The sequence below is a fragment of the Leptopilina heterotoma genome, unplaced genomic scaffold (genome assembly GCF_015476425.1).
Source record: "Leptopilina heterotoma isolate Lh14 unplaced genomic scaffold, ASM1547642v1 Lhet_1355, whole genome shotgun sequence".
NCBI classification, from domain to species: Eukaryota; Metazoa; Arthropoda; class Insecta; order Hymenoptera; family Figitidae; genus Leptopilina; species Leptopilina heterotoma.
The window spans coordinates 6,004-24,168 of record NW_025110856.1 but is presented as its reverse complement, the minus strand read 5'-3'; the positions used below and the strand labels follow the sequence as shown (position 1 = coordinate 24,168).

At 30.9% G+C, this 18,165-nt stretch overlaps 2 protein-coding genes across 2 annotated transcripts; both read left to right on the top strand.

Annotated features, from left to right (window-relative positions):
- The first annotated feature begins 5,190 nt into the window (after window positions 1–5,190).
- Window positions 5,191–9,343, top strand: LOC122497738. Its single transcript, XM_043605005.1, has 2 exons — window positions 5,191–6,140; window positions 7,097–9,343. The coding sequence occupies exons 1-2, from the start codon at window positions 5,696–5,698 to the stop codon at window positions 9,331–9,333; spliced, it is 2,682 nt and encodes an 893-aa protein (XP_043460940.1). The 5' UTR covers window positions 5,191–5,695; the 3' UTR covers window positions 9,334–9,343.
- Window positions 9,344–9,347: 4 nt separating this feature from the next.
- LOC122497741 lies at window positions 9,348–11,747 on the top strand. Its single transcript, XM_043605009.1, has 2 exons — window positions 9,348–9,769; window positions 10,846–11,747. Exons 1-2 carry the CDS (start codon window positions 9,409–9,411, stop codon window positions 11,070–11,072), a joined length of 588 nt encoding a protein of 195 aa, XP_043460944.1. The 5' UTR covers window positions 9,348–9,408; the 3' UTR covers window positions 11,073–11,747.
- The last annotated feature ends 6,418 nt before the right edge of the window (window positions 11,748–18,165 follow it).

The window sequence follows — 18,165 nt, the reverse complement described above, 5'->3', positions numbered from 1 at the left end:
AAAGTATGCTGTATATTTATTTTGGAGGTGACAACGTACACTCTATACATATATATATATATATATATATATATGTGTGTAAGGTGTCAATTCACGGAAAAACAAAAGACAGTTAAAGTGTAATTTCAGGATAATTGTGAAAAATGGTTCTAAAGCAATGTTTTAAAAATTAATGTTAACAATTAACACAATTGCGTCTAATAAAATCCACGGCTGACAAGCGTCTGGTTTCTTACCGCATTAATCGCAGGCTTTCGCCTAATTTCGAGTTACCTCGGCTGCTCATTCATCACATTCCAATACGAATACTACTTATACAATTACATTACAGTTCGTCCATCCTGACTACGTCATGCCCTAGGGTAGAGTCATGTTTTATTACTACTAGAATGAAAGTAAGAGACAAAATAAAATTCTCATTATAAGACTTACACACTATTTTTAAAAATTACATACATGTTATACTTTACACATGTTTATTTATTTAGACACCAAAGACGCATATTTTTTGGTTCCCAAACCCCTTCATATTTTCTTTGGGAAACTTGAAATTCCTCAATATTTTCTATAACAAATCGTTAATTTGTAGAGCTTTTGAAATTACGTAGGATATATTAAATCGTGGAATTATTTTAGGAGCCGCTCCTTTAGTTGAATTGAAGTTTCTAATCATGACAAAATCACCTTCATATTCATGCGCATCTTTTCGCTTTTTATCCGCATTCGTTGCATATCGTTCCTGATTTTTTACAATATTTTAACAATATTATTATCAATTCTCGCGTGTATTACTTCGAAATCCCTGCCATCTGAACTGACTTTTACCCCCTTCATAATCGATTAATATTCCTAACACTAGGCTCAATGATTTATGTACAATTTACACTTGTCTATTAGCTTGCGTGGAACCGGTAACAACGTTTACATGGTGTATGTAATTCTTCTTAAAAAATTCCTGGCACTCATGTGAAGTAAATAAAGTTTTTCTATCCGAAATAACAATTCTAGGATTGCTTTAATTGGTAAAACAGTTTTTTTAATTAGATATAGTTTCCGCCGACTTCGTAGTTTTTTTCGGGTAAAATTTTTGAATTTATTAAAGCATTATTATTATTAAGCATTATTATTTCGATTTAACCCGTTCGTTAAATATATCCACGTGATCTATATGCGTATTGTCTCGAAGGGTATGTCACCTTTAGGAATAGGTGTGAATCGACTTTACCGTCGATTTTACCCGAAGAAGGCGTAAGCGCAATACATTTACAACAGTTTTTAACATGCTGAATTATTTTATTCTTCACATCTGAGAATCAATAACATTTGCGCAATGTATTATATACATTCGATACCCCCTGGTGCCCTAATTTGTCACGACACTTAAAAAGTACATTTTTTTGTATTAGATCTGGGACATTAAATAAAAGCGTATTAATGTTATCTCTTTTTGCGGTACAAATCTCCATTTCTTAGTTCAAAATATTTATCTTGAAGGAACTGGATTTTTTTCTTCAATTCTACTATCACCTTATTCTTATTTTTAGCTACCACTAAGTTTGTTTCGAAAGAGTTGTCATTAACAATATCAATCTTACTACGCTTACTCAAACTATCGACATGATTCATTGGCTTTCTTTCTCTATGCTCTGAAATATAACCAAAACTTTGAAGCCCTATAACCCACCTGGAAATTTAGATATTAATCTTCTTCTTTTTAAACGAGATTCCGAAAAGATAAACTCGAAATCTATGTAAGGCGTAAGCAATAGCCAACATTTGGATTTTAAAACTGTGATAATGGCTCTCAACTTCAATCGCTCTCTTTAAAAATTAAAGGTAGGATGAAACTTTACACTTTTTTACGCTGCATTAATATCGCATTGAACCCAAGCGAGCTTGTATCACAATGCAACTTTGTTTCAGCTCGATGGTCATATATTGCTAGAATCAAATATTTCGACAATTTTGATTTCAGGGCATTAAACACGTTAGATTGTCTTTTTAAAATTAAATTCTACGCTCTTTTTAACCTGGCGAGCGTAAGGTAGGGTAAAATTTATCCTGTAAAATATTCATTTATCCATAATTCGAATTTGAAATGATAAATTTTACTATCATTTTCAATAGCTGTTCTGGATACGGTAATAAATCATTACGAAAAAAAATTTTTTTTTTGTATTTTTTATTGTTTATTTATAGCTATTGTCTACACATGTACCCTCAATGTACAACATACTACGAGTATTGCTCTTTGTATAATGTAAAAAAAAGTTGCAATCATGAATGAACTTCACTATTATTGTTTACTAAGAATAAATAATGTATTTTACTATTATTACAATAAAATTTTTATTTGTTAAACAATTTATTATTGTTAATTTATAACAATTTCAATAAACAATCGATATTGCAGCTATAAGTAAGTCGTCTAAATACACGACTACATCACCAGAGTCAATTAAGTCTTTGAAAACCGCGTTAGCAAATCTTTAAAAGCGTGAAGGTGCTGTTTTTAAGCCAAAAGGCATACAAGTGAATTCAAATTGTTTTATAGGAGTAACGAAAGATGTACATTTTTTTATTCCTCTGCGATAAAGACATGATGAAAGGCATCTTTTAAATCTAAACAAGTAAAATATTTCTTATTATTTAAAATTTCGAGCTGATCTTCAAATTATTGCAAAGTATAATTATCTTCGAATATATGTCTATTTATCACACGATAATCAATGCATAGACGCAACTTGCCCTTTTCCTTTTTAATCATAACAATTGTTAATACATATTCGGACTCGCTCGGTTCTATTCGCTCTAATTCTAACAATTTTTTAAAAATCTCTTTTAATTTCTGCTTTTCTCTAAATAGTGACCGTTGTAATGATTAGACTTTTATTTGACAAAGGATTTGTTCGTCGGATGGAGTCCGGGTTCTTAATTCGTTAAATTCTATAAATTTTACTAAGATGACGTGAGCGCCATCTAGAATTTGTACAGTTTTTACTAGTGGACGAATTTTTATAGTGTTTTAGAGCAGAGGTGTAGTCGTTAATAAGGCGGTAGTTAAATCTTCGTAAAAAAGTATATTTTACAAACAATAAAAATATAACAAAAGGAAACTTAACAAATAAGATAAATGTAGAACATATTAGACAGAGCTAGAAATAACAGTTACGAGATATCTTTCGCTAGTTTCATTCGGAGTCTTCGAGTTTGACGGGTAGTTTCAGCGTTACAGGTTAGTTTCGAGTTTTACGTTTCTCTACCGTTTTTGCTAGATTTTGTTTCGAGAACTAGAATACATTGATATGCCGCTATTTATCGGATGAGGTTCTAATCTTTTAATGCGCGTGGGTATTATCTAGAAGTACCCCTAGATGACGATGCGGACGATTGCTAGAATCGTGAACGCTAGGTAGATTTTGTTCCCAAAATCGGTGAGAGAGAGTCTAGATACCGAGATTCGCGTTCACGGTATTCATGCCCAACACGAGGCTAGTGCGAATAAATGATTGACAGGTGTCATATTCTCTCGCGATGTACCTCGAGTCTAAGAATCGACCTGATGCGTCAACTCTGTAAAGGTCGAGAAGTACCTCTTCTTCACAGGGTTCGAACACGAGTTACTGCTGCATTGACGTACCTGTGTCTCGAGTACAGCTCCTTCTAGGAAGTTGTCTAGGTTGGCAGCCACAGACGTACCTGACGTACTGCCTACCTGCACTAGGTAGAAAGAAAGGAAATATAGAGGGAAAGGAGAGAGTTGTCTTCTCTCGGGCTCGGAGCGAAATTCAAGTTCGGTTGACGACGAACTGACGAAATTACTCTTGCAGGCCAGGTATATAGAAGTATCGTAGCTAGCCAGGTAAGTTGCGCGGTGGGGACTTATGACTTCGGTGCGGCCCAGTGGTGTGTGCTCGGTGGCTGCTCTACGCGACTAACTGGTTGAACGCGCTGTAGTATATATAGGTGTACTCTGTGTATGAAATACAATATCTCACTTATCTGGTCTCCCTGGAATAATATATTCCGCGAGAAATAGATCTTCAACTTTATGACTATCTCCGGCCGAAATTTTATCATTAATTTTTGAATTGCTTCCTCATAAAGGAAGCTTTGTATTAGCAAAATTTTGGACTGGCATTTTTTGACATATTTATAAATTTTTTTTTATTATGCCTAATACTTTAGTACTATATATATGCACAGGAACTCCGCGTATAAATGTTCTAAATAAATAAAAAAAAAATTCGACGTATTTTGTCCTCCGAAGTCCAAAAAACGGATTTTAAAAATTTGTCCGGATGTGTGTGTGTGTGTGTGTACTAACATTACATTTGCCTCGATATCTCCGAACGAGAAAGAGCTAAAGGCCTCAATTTTTTTTTATATTGTAGGTCTCCCCGGGGGACATAAAATGAGAGTATTTTCAGTTCAATTCATGAAGTTCAACTATTTTTTTTTGCATTTTTCATTTTGTAAAAAAACGTTTTTTGGACATAACTTAAAAAAATGTTAGGACACTTATAAATGTTTTTCTTTAGTTTTGTAGAGTTTTTTTAGACGCATCTTTTGAGCCCTAATTGAATATTTTTCGTTCATATTAACCGGAAATATTAAACTTTAAAAAATAAAAAATTTTAGAAAATAAGACTTTTTTGAAAATTTTGTTGAAAAATGTAGAAGTTTAGCTTTGTTTTGTATTTAGTTTTGTAGAGTTTTTTTAGACGCATCTTTTGAGCTCTAATTGAACATTTTTCGTCCATATTAACCGGAGATATTAAACTTTTAAAAATCTAAAATTTGGAAAAATATTGACTTTTATAAAAATTTTTTTTAATTATGTAAAAGTAACTTCAAAAAATTTTTACCAACTTGAAGAGCATTAAAACACGCTTCGATTGACCTATTTTTTAACCTGATTCGGGCAGAAATTATGAAATTATTGGTATTTGAAAAATCAACAATTGTGAAAAATATCATTTTTTCAACATTCTTGTTTATTAATTTATGTGTAATTATTAAACTATTATTACCATCTTATAGAATATATAAAAACACATTTTTTGGACCAAGATTTAATGATTTTTAACCCTTTTATTAAAAGTAATTCTTATATTTCAAATTTTATTATTTCTATGAGGAAGCAAAGTGTTCATGAAATGAACACCAAAATTACTTGGCAGCGGTTTTTTAATTTTATCAACTTTAACATCTTCTATGTCAATATTCAAAATTTCTTATGCTGATTCCAGAAAACTGTTATGTGATTCTATTAACTTAAAACCAAATTCAGCAAAACCTTCGCGACCCAAAACTACCGGCGAACACATAGTTTTATCGTCAACTACTAATAAATTAATAAATCTAATCAGATGTCTTAGTTTGACCCTTGAATTTACTCGTCCGAATATTCTACGTTTCGATTCATTAGCGCCCGTATATTGTAAAGAATTCGTGTCAAATGATTCAATCAAGTTAGTGCTTACAATTTTTCTTAAAAAGCTAATAGGAGTACCACTGTCCAGTCTTGTTAACAAGTTTAAATTAAAAACCTCACCATCTAGATAAAATTCGTATATTGCTGATTTTAGAAAGTTGTCCTCTTCATTAACTATATTCACATTTAAACTCTTTTGTCAAAATATTTTTAATCAGTTATTTTAAATTTCTTTTTAGTTGGTCGTGATTGTTCAAAATGGATATACTTGACCTGCCCTCGATTGATGAAAGTGACTTCGATGTACGCGATACAGAATCAAAAAACCGGGGTGTTTTTACTAAACATTTTATAAAAAAAGGAGAAACTATTCTGGAGTATATTGGCGAGCTGGTCACAAGCGCTAGTCAGATGAAAGAGCGCCAGATTGTTTACGAAGAAAAAGGTTTAGGATGTTACGTTTTAGACTTTCAATATCGTGATAAAAAAATGTTTATTGACGCTACTGCTGAAAGCAACTATAAAGGACGTCTTATAAACCACTCAAATGAAGAAAACATTAAACCTTTTCTTAAAGTTATAAATGAAATACCCCGTGTGTTTTTTAAGGCGACTCAGGATATTGCTCCTGATTGTGAACTATTGTGGAATTATGGAGAAATGCGCAGATCTGTTTTGAATACCAATCCTTGGTTAAAAAAAGGTAAAATCTTAGTGACAATTTTTATATTTTAAATTATTTTACTTGTAGTTTAGTTAATTTGTTCAGTTAAAAGAATTCTTTATAAGACAGGAGTATTTAGATTATCTCTTGGTTTTCTAGAGACATCTTTTGGTTTTTAGCGGTTTAGAAAATACAAGAATATTTTAAAGAAACCCGTTTTGTATTTAGGATATACGGGAATAAAAAGTGAAAAAAGTTAAACTTTATTTTCATATAATTTTGATAAAAGTCGAAAAAAGAGAGTATTTTGGATTACTAAGAGTTTAACCTTTCAGACAGGAACATTCTTCTTGTGATTGTTTTTGTCGGTGAAACGGTTTACAATGCAACTATGTGCAAAACTTATATTAGATTAAATCTACGTGCCCCCTGCCACGCGGAGCAGTGCATTAGGTAGTTCCTGAAAATTATTTTAAAAAATCTGTTAAATATATTTACAAATTATTTTTACTTGAAAAGCCAGTAAGGGTATTCTCACATCTCAGCTGGCTGCCTTCCTACCTGCAGGAGTTGCTTAACAACTTCTGCGAGTACAAGTACCAGTAATTTAAGAAATATATCGTCCAGAAGGGTTCTTATTCAATTTAAAATTTTCTTAAAATATTACTTTACTAATAATAGTATCAGAAAATTCAAAGTTTCTAAGAGAATTCTATTCAATATTTTTTTAATGTCGGATAATATAACCTATAATATCTATCTTTTAGTTTTTCTTAAAATTCTAAAGCGTATATGGGCAAAAGCTTTTTCCGATGAAATCTACGTGCACCCTGCCACACGGAGTAGTACATTACGTAGATTAACTATTATTCCTTAAAATTGTAACAAGTCTTCCATTAAAGATTTACAAATTATTTTTCTTTGAAAAACAAGTAATAAATATTTCTTACATAGTTAAACTTAGTCACTTTTGTAATTAATTTTTTTGTTTTCAGCTATCTCAAAGAAACAAAAGGGTCAACTAATAAAGACACCGATCGAATCCCAAACATCTGTTCGATCCGAGATTCCGAGTAAGTCCGAGACGTCTATTCAATTCGAAGCACTATATAAATCTGAGAAACATTCCGAGTCAGCTGATAATTTTGAGAAACCGAATCAGTCTGAAATACCTATTAAATCCGAGACACCTGTTAATTCTAAGAAACCGCTTCAGTCTGAGACATCGATTGAATCCCAGACAAATGTTAATTCCGTAAAACCGATTCAGAGCAAGTCACCACTGGAAGCCGAGAAACCGATTCCACAGATGAAATCTAAAGAACTAACACATTCGGAAATATCGATTAAAACGAAACTTCCTTATTGTAATCCAGTAATTATGCTTGAAAAATTACCAAATTACCCAACTGATGTGCTTTCTAAATCTTTTTCGAGAAAAAGAAAACACAAGAATTCTAAGGCTTACCAAGATGAGATTATACCGAAAAAGTTTTCTACTTCTTTAGAACCATACGTCTTATTAGAATTCGATTTTAAAGAATTTAATGATTGCCAGCAAAACAATCCGAATAATAATACTGAAAATAATCTAGAATGTATTGTCCATGAGCTTGAGCTTCCTGTTATTCAATTGCCTGAAAATATTCAGATTCAAATGCACACTTCTTGTAATGATACTCCTCTTCAAGGTAATAGTACAAATAATGATATTTCTGCTTCTATTAGTTATGAAGTAACTGATGCAAATGATACAGATCTAACTGACGATCCAGATTTTGTGCCTGATTCCTCTGCTACAGTATCCGTCAATATATCTAAAAATGCGTCAGATACGTCGGAAAAATGTCTTGATAATATTATTGTAGGTCCTCCTGTTGATATTCGCGTAGTAACTGTACCTCCGTCAAAAGTTAATGGTTCTTCTTCTTTGAAGAAAAATTTCTGTCGTTATTGTAAGGAATTAACCACAAAATTGCCAAGACATTTGGAACTTAAACATTACACAGAAGAAGACGTTAAAGTAATGATTAATTTACCTAAAAACTCGGCCGAAAGAAGAAAAGTAATTGACAAAATTAGAAAGGAGGGAAATCATGAACATAACACAAATAAGGACTATAATACCGGAGTTTTACTTACGTGTCGAAGACGTCAAGAAAAATATAATAATAATGGCGAGGATTATATTCATTGCTCTATGTGTTTAGGGGCGTTTTCGAAAAAGACTATTCACATTCACTATAAACAGTGTGATCCTCTTCACAAGAAAGGTGAGAAAGAAATAAAAGTCTCAGGTCGACGCGTAGAGGGCTTCATCCATGAACGGGCGTCTCCCATTTTACGAAATGAAATCTTTCCAGTGATGAATGATGATAATATTGTACGTATAATTCGTTACGATTTGCTAATAATACTAATGGGAAATAGATTTTGCGAGCAGTATACTAAAATTCAACAGTATGATTCAATTAGGGCAAACTTACGTCTTCTTGGACGTCTTAAAGAAGCTGCATTGAAAGTAAATAAAGAACTCACTGAACTTTTCCTTATACTGCACTCAAAAAACTATGATACATTTAAACATGCTGTGAGAAGTTGTGCGGGTTATAATGAACAAACCGGTTTATTTGCGTCGCCATCAGTTGCATCACAATTGGGAACCTTAATCAAAAAGTGTATGAAAGTCTGGATCGCTGAGTGCATAAAAAAAGGATATCAAGAAAGAAAGAAAAGCGCTGCCGAATTCTTAGAACTTTTTGAGGAAGATTTCCCTACTGCCGTAAACAAAAAAGTAGTAGAAAATCAGATAAAAGCAAAACGTGCCAAAAAAATTAATTTACCTTTAAAACAGGATATTAATGCTTTGTATAAGCATCTAAAAGAAAATTGTACGAAATCTTTTAATATTTTAAAGCAATCTTTTGATTTAGAAGCTTGGAAACTGCTATCAGAATGCACATTAATTCTTTTACAGTTATTCAACAGAAAAAGGGCAGGAGAAGTTGAAAGAATTTCAATCGATGATTTTATGAATAGAGAATCTGTAGACGAAAATGTACACCCTGATCTTTATTCTCACATGGATTCCGAAAAACAAAAGAGATCTAAGTTATTTGTTCGCATAAATATTGATGGCAAAAAGGGACGTGCCGTCCCCGCATTACTAGATGAAGAACTAGTGCAATTCGTTAATTGCATTATCGATAATCGAAAACATGCTCGCGTATAAAAAACAAATCCATACGTTTTTGGTATTTATCAGAGAAGGAAACATTCGAAGCCATATTTAAGAGCTTGCGCTTTAATGCGTAAATTCTCTGAAGATTGTGGAGCGACAATGCCGGAAACACTTCGCGGCACATTTCTTCGAAAGCACTTAGCAACTTATAGTGCAGTTTTAGGAATCAATGAAAATGAGATGCAAGATTTGGCGAATTTCATGGGGCATGATGAAAAGATACATAAAGATGTATACAGACTACCTAATGCCGTCAAAGACGTAACCGAGGTATCGAAATTTTTACAGGCTGCAATTGAAAATGAAAACAGCGCTAATAGCTCAGTTTCAGAACTACGTGTTGGAAAATCTGTTATAGCCGAAGAAAGGAGCGATTCAGATTTTGAACTTGAAACCAGCGACGAGGAGGAAAGCAAAAATTGTTATAGTAAGTATATTTATTAAATTTATAAATTAATATCAATTTCTTAATAGTATTTAAATGTTGAGAATGTGCAGGAACATCCACCAATATATGCATTTAAAACACAAGAAGTAGTAGGAACAAAAGCTTTTATTAAAATAAATCTACGTGCACCCTGCCACGCGGAGCAGTACATTACGTAAATTCATTATTGTTCTTAAAAATTAATAAAAATTTCTTAAATATAATTGCAAATTATTTTTGTTTGAAAAGCCAGTAGAAATTATACTTTCCAAATGTAATCTCATTCAATTTAAAAGTTTCTTAAAATATTACCTTACTAATAAAAGTATCGGGAAATTCAAAGTTACTAAGAAAATCTATTTTAATATTTAATACTTGTTGGATATTATGTTGTAATTACACTGTATCTATTAATATATTTACTTATTTCTATAAATATGCTAATTGCAAACAGTCACTGAATATTGTTAGGAACTTCCCAAAAAAATATAAATATCCCAAAACTGTTAGAATATAATAAAAAAGAAAATAAACACTATAGCCTATATTATCTATCTCTTAGTTTTTCTTGTAATCTCAAAGCATAGTTACTATATACATACTTTTAAAGGTCTAACTGCTATAAATAAAGGCAAAAGCTTTTTTATTCGATGAAATCTACGTGCACCCTGCCACACGGAGCAGTACATTACGTAGATTCTCTATTGTTCCTGAGAATTGAAGGGCTACATAGAATAAGGGGACGAACGCGAGGCTTGGAAGGGATAGTACCAGTCAGGTAGCAGTGACGAGCCTTGAGCCGCTCGCTGCTACCTGACTGATATTATCCCTTTCAACCATGCGTTCGTCCCCTTATTTTATGTAGCCCTTCAATTATAAAAAAAATTTATAATACTATTGCAAATTATTTTTGTTCAAAAATCTATTAAGAAATATATATTCCATAAGTAATCTTTTCAATTTTAAAGTTTCTTAAATCATACCTTACCACTTGTTAAAGTTAACGTAAATGTGGTAAAATTATTCAATTGCAAATATCATGTGCAGTTTTATAATTTTTTGTTTCTTGATTACAGGATCATCGATTTCTAAAATTAAAAGAACAAAGTGGAGTACGGAAGAACAGGATGTAGTAACAAATTTTTTTGGGCCCCTAAAGAGTTTGCCAAAACTTCCTTCGCTTCATACTTGTCAAGATTTAATAAGTAATAACGAGGTATTGAAAAACCGTGCTCCTCAACAATTAAAAACTTGGATTGACAATCAGAGGAAGAAAGATTCCCGAAAGAGGAAATCAATTTAATTTTTATAACTAAGAAGAATTTTACTTTGTTTTAATATTTCCCATCATTTTTAGTTTTATTTGTTTCCAAATACCAAAAAAACTCATTCAAAGATATTTTTAAATAAGCTGTGATATTATCAGGCTTCAATGTTTATTTAATAAACAAGAATATTTTTAATTCATTTAAGAAAAATACCTTTGTTATAGAATTACAGAAAACTCTATTTCGTTTATAAATTTATATTTAGGTATGTCTGTCATAATATTGTAGTAGATAGACATAAATTGTTATATTTTTCTACTTTATAAAAAAACAGAACCTTGCACAATTTACGATGTTGAAATCGTAAATGAATAATTAAAGGAAAAACATTTCTGAAAGAGAAAATCAGTTTAATTTTTATGATTAGAAAGCACTTCACTTTGATTCATTATTTTCCATATAGCTGTGCAAATTTTAATTCGAATCGACTTTTGTTTGGTTTTGAGGCGCTGAAATGTCAAATGTCAAAAACTAAGCTAACTCGAATGCCGGTTTTTCGATGTTCGACATTTTAGGGCTCCAAAACCGAACAAACCTTGGTTCGGTTCAAATTTCGAATACTAGACATTCAAATTGGACTAACTCGAATGTTGAATTATCAACACATATTTTAGACGAAAAACTTCGAACCATTCGATTCAAATAATTTTTCACAGCTCTAATTTTTCATTATTTCAAGTTTTATTATTCTTCAAATATCAAAAAAGTTGATTTAAAGTTCTTTTAAAAGTAAGTCGCAATATTTACAGATTTTATTTTTTAAAACAAAAATTTATTTTATTATTTAAAAAAAATAAGTGTTTAAAAATGTTGCGAAAAACTTTATTTCGTTTATAAATTATTATGTATGTATGTTTGTTACAAGTTTGTAGTAGATGGACAGTAGGACATAAAGTGTTATATTTTTCTACTTTATAAAAAAACAAACTTATTTTGATTTAATAAAAATGGTTTCTAATTAAATCTAATCTTCTCTTTTTATTTAGGCTGAATGTTGATATTAGTTGCTGGATTGATTTCATGTTAGCAAATATAAGTTAAAATCCTAATTTAAGTGTTTGTATTTTAAATAACATCCACATAGCAAGACATATTGCTGTCAATATATCTTACAACTCTTCAAACTATACGTTTCTTACCTGATCTTGTCTTCATTGTGTAGAATCTTTCACCATATATAAAATCCTTCACTGATATAAATAGTTTATTCCTGACTAGTTATACTACAACTTATTAATATATCTTGCTTCTTTCTCAAGTTGAAATATGTACCAACCAAATGAGAAGTAGGTAATCTGATTTTATAAACGTTTAACTCCGCGTTTTGAAATTGTACGTAGTCACTTTAAAACTAGAACAAAAGTCTTCAAACAATATGATTCGTATCTAATACTATCCTAAAAGAATACTACCTTTTGCTGTGTTAAATCTGAAATTCTAAACGAAATAAATTTTCCTTTTCTAGTTACGAAGTAACTAATTTTTTAATTACTATTATAATTAATAGTAAATTTATTACAAAGATCTTTATATTCTTGACGCATTACTATCGTAATCGATTTATTCATACCAAACTCATTACTTATACAAGCATGCTTTACTAAATTATTATTACACATTATTGCAGAAGTACTAATAGTATTAGAAATGAAATTGTCAACCTTAGTAAAAATGATTCGTACAAATTTTTCACGCATTTCGTTCAGAAATGCTACAAACTTAGTACAATAATCCTAACAAATTCAAATGAAATTACTAGTAAAACTCGTTTGGCGTTTCAAAACGTATTATGCGTTATACCCGATTTCTTAATATAATGTTTTTTTAAATTCTCGCACGGAAACTCGTATGGAAATTCACACAAAATTTCTTTTGACAATTTGTTTTACAATTTGCAGCCGAATTTTCATACGAAATTCGTAAGCAGAAAACTAATTTTTCAGTGTCTAAACGTTCAACGCCCACTATCAAATCTTTATGTAATTGTAGAAAAAAATCTCGTATCCTTCCCCTCCAAATAGTAAAATTTAAAATTTTGGTTTTTTAGGGAAAAAATTTTTATTTAATATTTACTTCTAAATTAAAAGATTATAAAAAAACCTATTCATACCAAAAAAATCAAAGAATATATGTGGTCCATAGTACTCATCCCTTTACGGAACCCTGCCTGACTTTATGGTATCCCTCCAGCCTTGTCTACACTTTCTTCCATCCTCCGCATCAAGGTCTCTGTGTCGAGATTGTACCCAGCTGGCATTAGAGTGATTCCTCTATATTCCTTTACCGTTTTCCCTTCCCCTTTCTTAACCAACGGTACAATCACTCCCGTTTTCCATCCCTTTAGCCACCCTTGTCCCCTCCTCACCCTATTTATCACTTCCTACATCTCTTTCCTTATTACTAACACCCCCATACTTTAAACTCTCCGCTTCCATCCTATCGAAACCAGCAGCTTTGTTTCTTTTCATCCTGTCGATTGCATTGTCTACTGCCTCCCTGCTTATTTCCTTACACTCTCCATCACCCACCGCCATTCTTTTTCCTCCAACCACTCTCCTATCAACCCCCCCAGTGAGCTCTATAAAATACTTAGTCCATCAACCCATACTTATGCTCTCTACAACCACTCCTTTTCTTTTCCTTTCTCTATTTATTACTTCCCATTCCCTCCCTTCCCTCACTGCGTTTTCCACCTCTCATAAAAATTTCCTCCTTTCCTTTTGTTTTTTCCGTGCTTTCAACTTCTCGTGCACATCTTGCACTCTCTAGTACTCCTTTCTGTCAATATGCCCTTTTCTCCATAATTTGATGTTTCTCTTCATTGCCTCCTTCCTTGTGTACGGCTCGCACCATACTTTCCACTCTTAAATTAACCCCTGCCCCCTTAAGATTTTCTATTTACTCTTCCTGTATCCTTTTTTAAATTCAATCATATTTTCCACCGTCCACTTGCCCATTTTTTCTACTCTATCCTTCTTTTCTCTCCTCACGTCCTCTCTCCTTTCCACTTTTCCTTTAAGGTGGACAATAAACGGGAAATGTTCTGAACCTAGTTCTATTCCAACCTTCATCGCGCTCAACCTCTTTCTCATCCTTTAATCCATCAGCACATAGTCAATGCAAGTATCCCCCCTCCCCATGAAAGTATACTCTCCTTCCTCACCCCCCCCTAATATTAAAATTGCATGTTTCCCAACATTCACTCTCCATTATCCCTAACTATTTCCTTCCTTCCCCGTACACTTCTTTATGTTTTATGACTCCCATTCATACTTATTTGTTTATTCATTCCATTAGCCTCCCCCTAGCGTCCCCGTCCATGCATTTAAACCACTCCCTTTGAAAACCAATTTTTTCTTCCCCCGGTCCATCCACTCCTCTAGTGTATCCCAACATTCTTCTTCTTCTATTTTCCTGTAAATTCCTACAATATCCAGTTCTTCCCTTTCCATCCTAATGGTTCTCACCATGCTTCCCTCTTTTTTCCACTCCTTTCATTTTTTTCCCTTCCCTTATCCTCAATCTCACCCGAGTGATAATTAATCCCGCGCATCTGCCTTTCATCGCTTCTTTTCTTGCTCCCTGTATTTTCCACCAATATACTTTTGGCAACTTTACTTTTACTTTCTCCCAATCTCTAAACTCCACCCACGTCACCAACAAAAATATAACCTTCCATTTTCTCAATGTCCTCCATTAACTCTCATTTTCATTTTTGTACCACTCTATATTCCAAAAAACCAGCCTTGTACCTTTTTGTCTTCTCCTATTCTCCTCTCCCATACAAAATTTAAATCCCATTTTTGAAGAAAAAAATTTAATTTACGAATTTAATTTACGACGAAAGATTTAGATAGAAAATTTTTGACATTAGAACCTAAGTCCCCAATCTATAGAATTGGGTTCCAAAATTGACCTTTAAAGTTATGTTATCCAGTGAGGAATTTTCACATTGAAAGTCAATAAAAAAATTCTACACTGAATAACATGATCTACAATGCGCAATTATTTGCTCTATATACTTTAAATCCCGAAACGTAGTAATTATTTTTTTCTAGCTACAAACCTGTTAATTCTTTGAAAATGTTAATAATAAATGAGCAATTAATACAATCGAATTTTTAAATTTTATCACATTACTATTGTTATAAATATATCTCCAGTAAACCTATAAAAAAATCACCAATTAATAGCAAAAATGACATTAATGTCTTTAAACTATACCTTTCATACATAACTATGTCCTCATTGAGTACAATCTTCGGCAATATACACACTAATATATATTGTTATTTATTTATGTTTAATTCTAGAATACATTTTTAAATTTTTCCTAAATACTACTGTAATAAAAACCTCATTAAACTTCTTATGTGAGTAATAATAATAAAAAATGTAACGTTAAACTCTACCATCCATATTTTTAATACGCAGTATTGTATCTAACAAATACAATCTTTGAGTATACGCAATCAGATCAACAACAATAATGAAAATAATAACTTATAATAGAACTAATGACTTTAAAGTCTTTAAACTATATTACTGTAAAAAAACCTCATTAAACTTCTAAAGTAAGTAATAGTAATTAAAAATGTAACGTGAAACTCTACAATCTATATTTTTTATAAGCAATATTGTCTCCGTCAAATACAATCCTTGCCTATACGCAATCATATCAACTACAATAATAAAAACACTAACTTTATAATAGAACTAATGACTTTAAAGTCTTTAAATTATATTACTGTAATAAAAACCTCATTAAACTTCTAAAGTAAGTAATAGTAATTGGAAATGTAACGTGAAACTCTACAATCTATATTTTTTATAAGCAATATTGTCTCCGTCAAATACAATCCTTGCCTATACGCAATCATATCAACTACAATAATGAAAACACTAACTTTATAATAGAACTAATGACTTTAAAGTCTTTAAACTTTAACTTTTATACCTAAGTTTGTCCTCATGGAGTACAATCTTCGGCTATATACACACTAATATTCTAAATAAATATATCATTTCCCAACTGGTTACATATTTTTTAATAATCTAATGCTATTTATGTCTAGTAAATTAATTATACAAAGAAATTATGCAAAGAAAATGAACTAAAAGTATTTAACATAAGGTCACTTGTCCCCAAACTATGCAGTACGTTCCAAAAACTGTCCTTAAAGTGTTTAATCTATTGCTGTATAAAATTGATTTTTCAAACGTAGTACATTTTCCTGTCCTTGTTAAAAAACTAAAAATTATTTTAATATTGTTATATATTTATGTTTAAGTATAGAATATATTTTTAAATTTTTGCTAAATATTACTGTAATAAAAACCTCATTAAACTTCTAAAGTAAGTAAACGTAATTGAAAATGTAAAGTAAAACTCTACAATCTATATTTTTTATAAGCAATATTGTCTCCGTCAAATACAATCCTTGCCTATACGCAATCATATCAACTACAATAATAAAAACACTAACTTTATAATAGAACTAATGACTTTAAAGTCTTCAAACTATTACATTCATACCTAAGTATGTCCTCATTGAGTACAATCTTCGGCTATATACACACTAATATTCTAAATAAATATATCATTTACCAACTGGTTACATATTTTTTAATAATCTAATGCTCTTTATGTCTAGTAAATTAATTATACAAAGAAGTTAAAAAGCAGTAATCTGCTTTTAGAAGCTTTTCAATTCTTGCAAAGAAAAGGAACCGAAATTATTTAACATTAGGTCACTTGTCCCCAAACTATGCAGTACGTTCCAAAAACTGTCCTTAAAGTGTTTAATCTATTGCTGTATAAAATTTTCCTTTCCTTGTTAAAAAACTAAAAATTATTCTAATATTCTTATACATTTATGTTTAATTATAGAATATATTTTTAAATTTTTGCTAAATATTACTGTAATATAAACCTCATTAAACTTCTAAAGTAAGTAATAGTAATTGAAAATGTAACGTAAAACTCTACAATCTATATTTTTTATAAGCAATATTGTCTCCGTCAAATACAATCCTTGCCTATACGCAATCATATCAACTACAATAATAAAAACACTAACTTTATAATAGAACTAATGACTTTAAAGTCTTTAAACTATAACATTCATCCCTAAGTATGTCCTCATTGAGTACAATCTTCGGCTATATACACACTAATGTTCTAAATAAATATATCATTTCCCAACTGGTTACATATTTTTTAATAATCTAATGCTGTTTATGTCTAGTAAATTAATTATACAAAGAAGTTAAAAAGCAGTAATCTGCTTTTAGAAGCTTTTCAATTCTTGCAAAGAAAAGGAACCGAAATTATTTAACATAAGGTCACTTGTCCCCAAACTATGCAGTACGTTCCAAAAACTGTCCTTAAAGTGTTTAATCTATTGCTGTATAAAATTTGATTTTTCAAACGTAGTACATTTTTCTGTCCTTGCTAGAAAACTAAAAATTATTTTAATATTGTTATTTATTTATATTTAATTATAGAATATATTTTTAAATTTTTGCTAAATATTACTGTAGTAAAAACCTCATTAAACTTCTAAAGTAAGTAATAGTAATTGAAAATGTAACGTGAAACTCTACAATCTATATTTTTTATACGCAATATTGTCTCCATCAAATACAATCCTTGCCTATACGCAATCATCTTAACTACAATAATGAAAATAATAACTTTATAATAAATCTAATGACTTTAAGGTCTTTAAACTATACCTTTCATACATAACTATGTAATCATGGAGTACAATCTTCGGCTATATATACACTAATGTTCTAAATAAATATATCATTTCCCAACTGGTTACATATTTTTTAATAATCTAATGCTATTTATGTCTAGTAAATTAAATATACAAAGAATTTAAAAAACAGTAATCTGTTTATAGAAGCTTATCAATTCTTGCAAAGAAAAGGAACCGAAATTATTTAACATAAGGTCACTTGTCCCCAAACTATGCAGTACGTTCCAAAAACTGTCCTTAAAGTGTTTAATCTATTGCTGTATAAAATTTGATTTTCTAAACGTAGTACATTTTCCTGTCC